The 1,710-nt window shown below is 41.7% G+C and overlaps 1 protein-coding gene across 3 annotated transcripts in view; it reads left to right on the top strand.

Annotated features, from left to right (window-relative positions):
• NDUFB9 (NADH dehydrogenase (ubiquinone) 1 beta subcomplex, 9, 22kDa) overlaps nucleotides 1-1,710 on the top strand; it is a 20,045-nt gene that overhangs the window by 11,712 nt on the left and 6,623 nt on the right. For 2 of the 3 annotated variants that reach the window (XM_011949265.1, XM_011949264.1), the window contains one exon: nucleotides 675-867. In XM_011949265.1, coding sequence (XP_011804655.1) covers nucleotides 675-867 — 193 coding nt within the window. The remainder of the gene's footprint in view (nucleotides 1-674; nucleotides 868-1,710) is intronic. The other variant, XM_011949266.1, reaches the window with a different exon arrangement.

Below are 1,710 nucleotides of genomic sequence, written 5' to 3'. Positions count from 1 at the left end.
CTACGCAGTCTGATTGCAGAGCCTATTCTCATAACTTGGAAGTCTAAATGTCTCTAAATGTCTCTCCTGTCTCCTGTCACCATCACAGCTCCCTACTTTCAGGCCCTTGTCATCTGTGTCCTAGATTATTGTCAAAACCTCCTAGCTGATCTTTGCCCAGTTTCTTTAGAACTTGACTTTAACTTGCCTAAGGTTATGCAGCTAGTGTCAGAGTCAGGATACAAACCCAGTTCTGTATGAGCTAAGCAATACCATTTCCGCCAAGTAACACCTTTCTTATTCATCTTTGTATCTCCAGAATTTAGCATAGTGACTAGCACAAGATAGAAGGAAATGGAAGTTGTCATTCGATTAATGTTGAATGATCCTACAGAGGTTATAGCTTTTCTCTTGCAAATTCTCTTTTTTTTTTTTTTGTTTAAATCCTCTTTCCATTGTTGTATGTAAGAGGAGAAAAATGGTTAGGGTATATATTTAATACATTATTTTTTTGCTGCTGCTGTTTGGTGGGCTATAGAGGAAGCAGCCATGATGATGCGGCTGCTCCATTAGGAGGGTTGGGGGAGGTCTACTGCCCATCCAGAAGGTGTCAGGAGTGCAGCCTCCTGTCAGACAGCAACTCTGACCATGTGAGTAGGTAACATTTCTAATCTTCAAAATCATTTTGGTTTAAGAGACAAATACCGATACTTTGCTTGTTTGCTGAGAGCCCGGTTTGAAGAACATAAGAATGAAAAGGATATGATGAAGGCCACCCAGCTGCTGAAGGAGGCTGAGGAAGAATTCTGGTACCGTCAGCATCCACAGCCATACATCTTCCCTGACTCTCCTGGGGGCACCTCCTATGAGAGATACGATTGCTACAAGGTAGGCGAGAATTATAATGATGACTGCCTTCTGAGAGATAGATTTTGTTTCTTCAGTCCCAGACCTCAGCCTTAGAAATCACTTGCCCTTCAAGGGTAGCTAGGAGACTTCTTTCCTGACAGTTGTCAGATGCAGGCCTACCTCATTTTATTGCATTTTGTTTTATTGTGCTTGGCAGATATGTGTTTTTACAGATTGAAGGTTTGTGGTAACCCCGTGCTGAGCGAGTCTCTGGGCACCATTTTTCCAACATCATGTGCTCACTTCCTGTCTCTGGTTCTCAGTTTGGCAATTCTTGCAAGATTTCAGACTTTTTTTATTATTACTCTGTCTGTTGTGGTGAACTGTCATCAGTCACCTTCAGTGTTACTATTGTCTTTGTTTGGGGGCATAAAAACTATGCCCATATAAGACAGCAGACTTAATCCATAAATGTGTGTGTCCTGACTGTCACCTACCAGTAGTTCCCCTGCCTCTATCCCTCTCCTCAGGGCTCCCTATTCCCTAAGACACAGCAACACTGAAATTAGGACAATTAATGTCCGTACTATAGCCTGTAAGTGTTCAAGTGAAAGAAAGAGTTACATGTCTCTCACTTAAATCCGTTGCACATCTCTTACTTTAAATCAAAAGCTAGAGATGATTAAGCTGAGTGAGGAAGGCATGTTGAAAGCCAAGATGGGCAGAAAGTTAGGCCTTTTCTGCTGGTTAGCCAAGTTGTGAATGCAAAGGAAACTAAAGATTTTTTAAGGAAATTAAAAGTGCTGCTCCAGTGAACACACAAATGATAAGTGAAACAGTCTTATTGCTGATACGGAGAACGTTTTAGTGGTTGGGACAAAA

Source organism: Colobus angolensis, unplaced genomic scaffold (genome assembly GCF_000951035.1).
Source record: "Colobus angolensis palliatus isolate OR3802 unplaced genomic scaffold, Cang.pa_1.0 Scaffold295, whole genome shotgun sequence".
In the NCBI taxonomy this organism is placed as follows: domain Eukaryota; kingdom Metazoa; phylum Chordata; class Mammalia; order Primates; family Cercopithecidae; genus Colobus; species Colobus angolensis.
The sequence above is the reverse complement of the archived record's forward strand: the minus strand, read 5'-3'. Positions and strand labels throughout refer to the sequence as shown.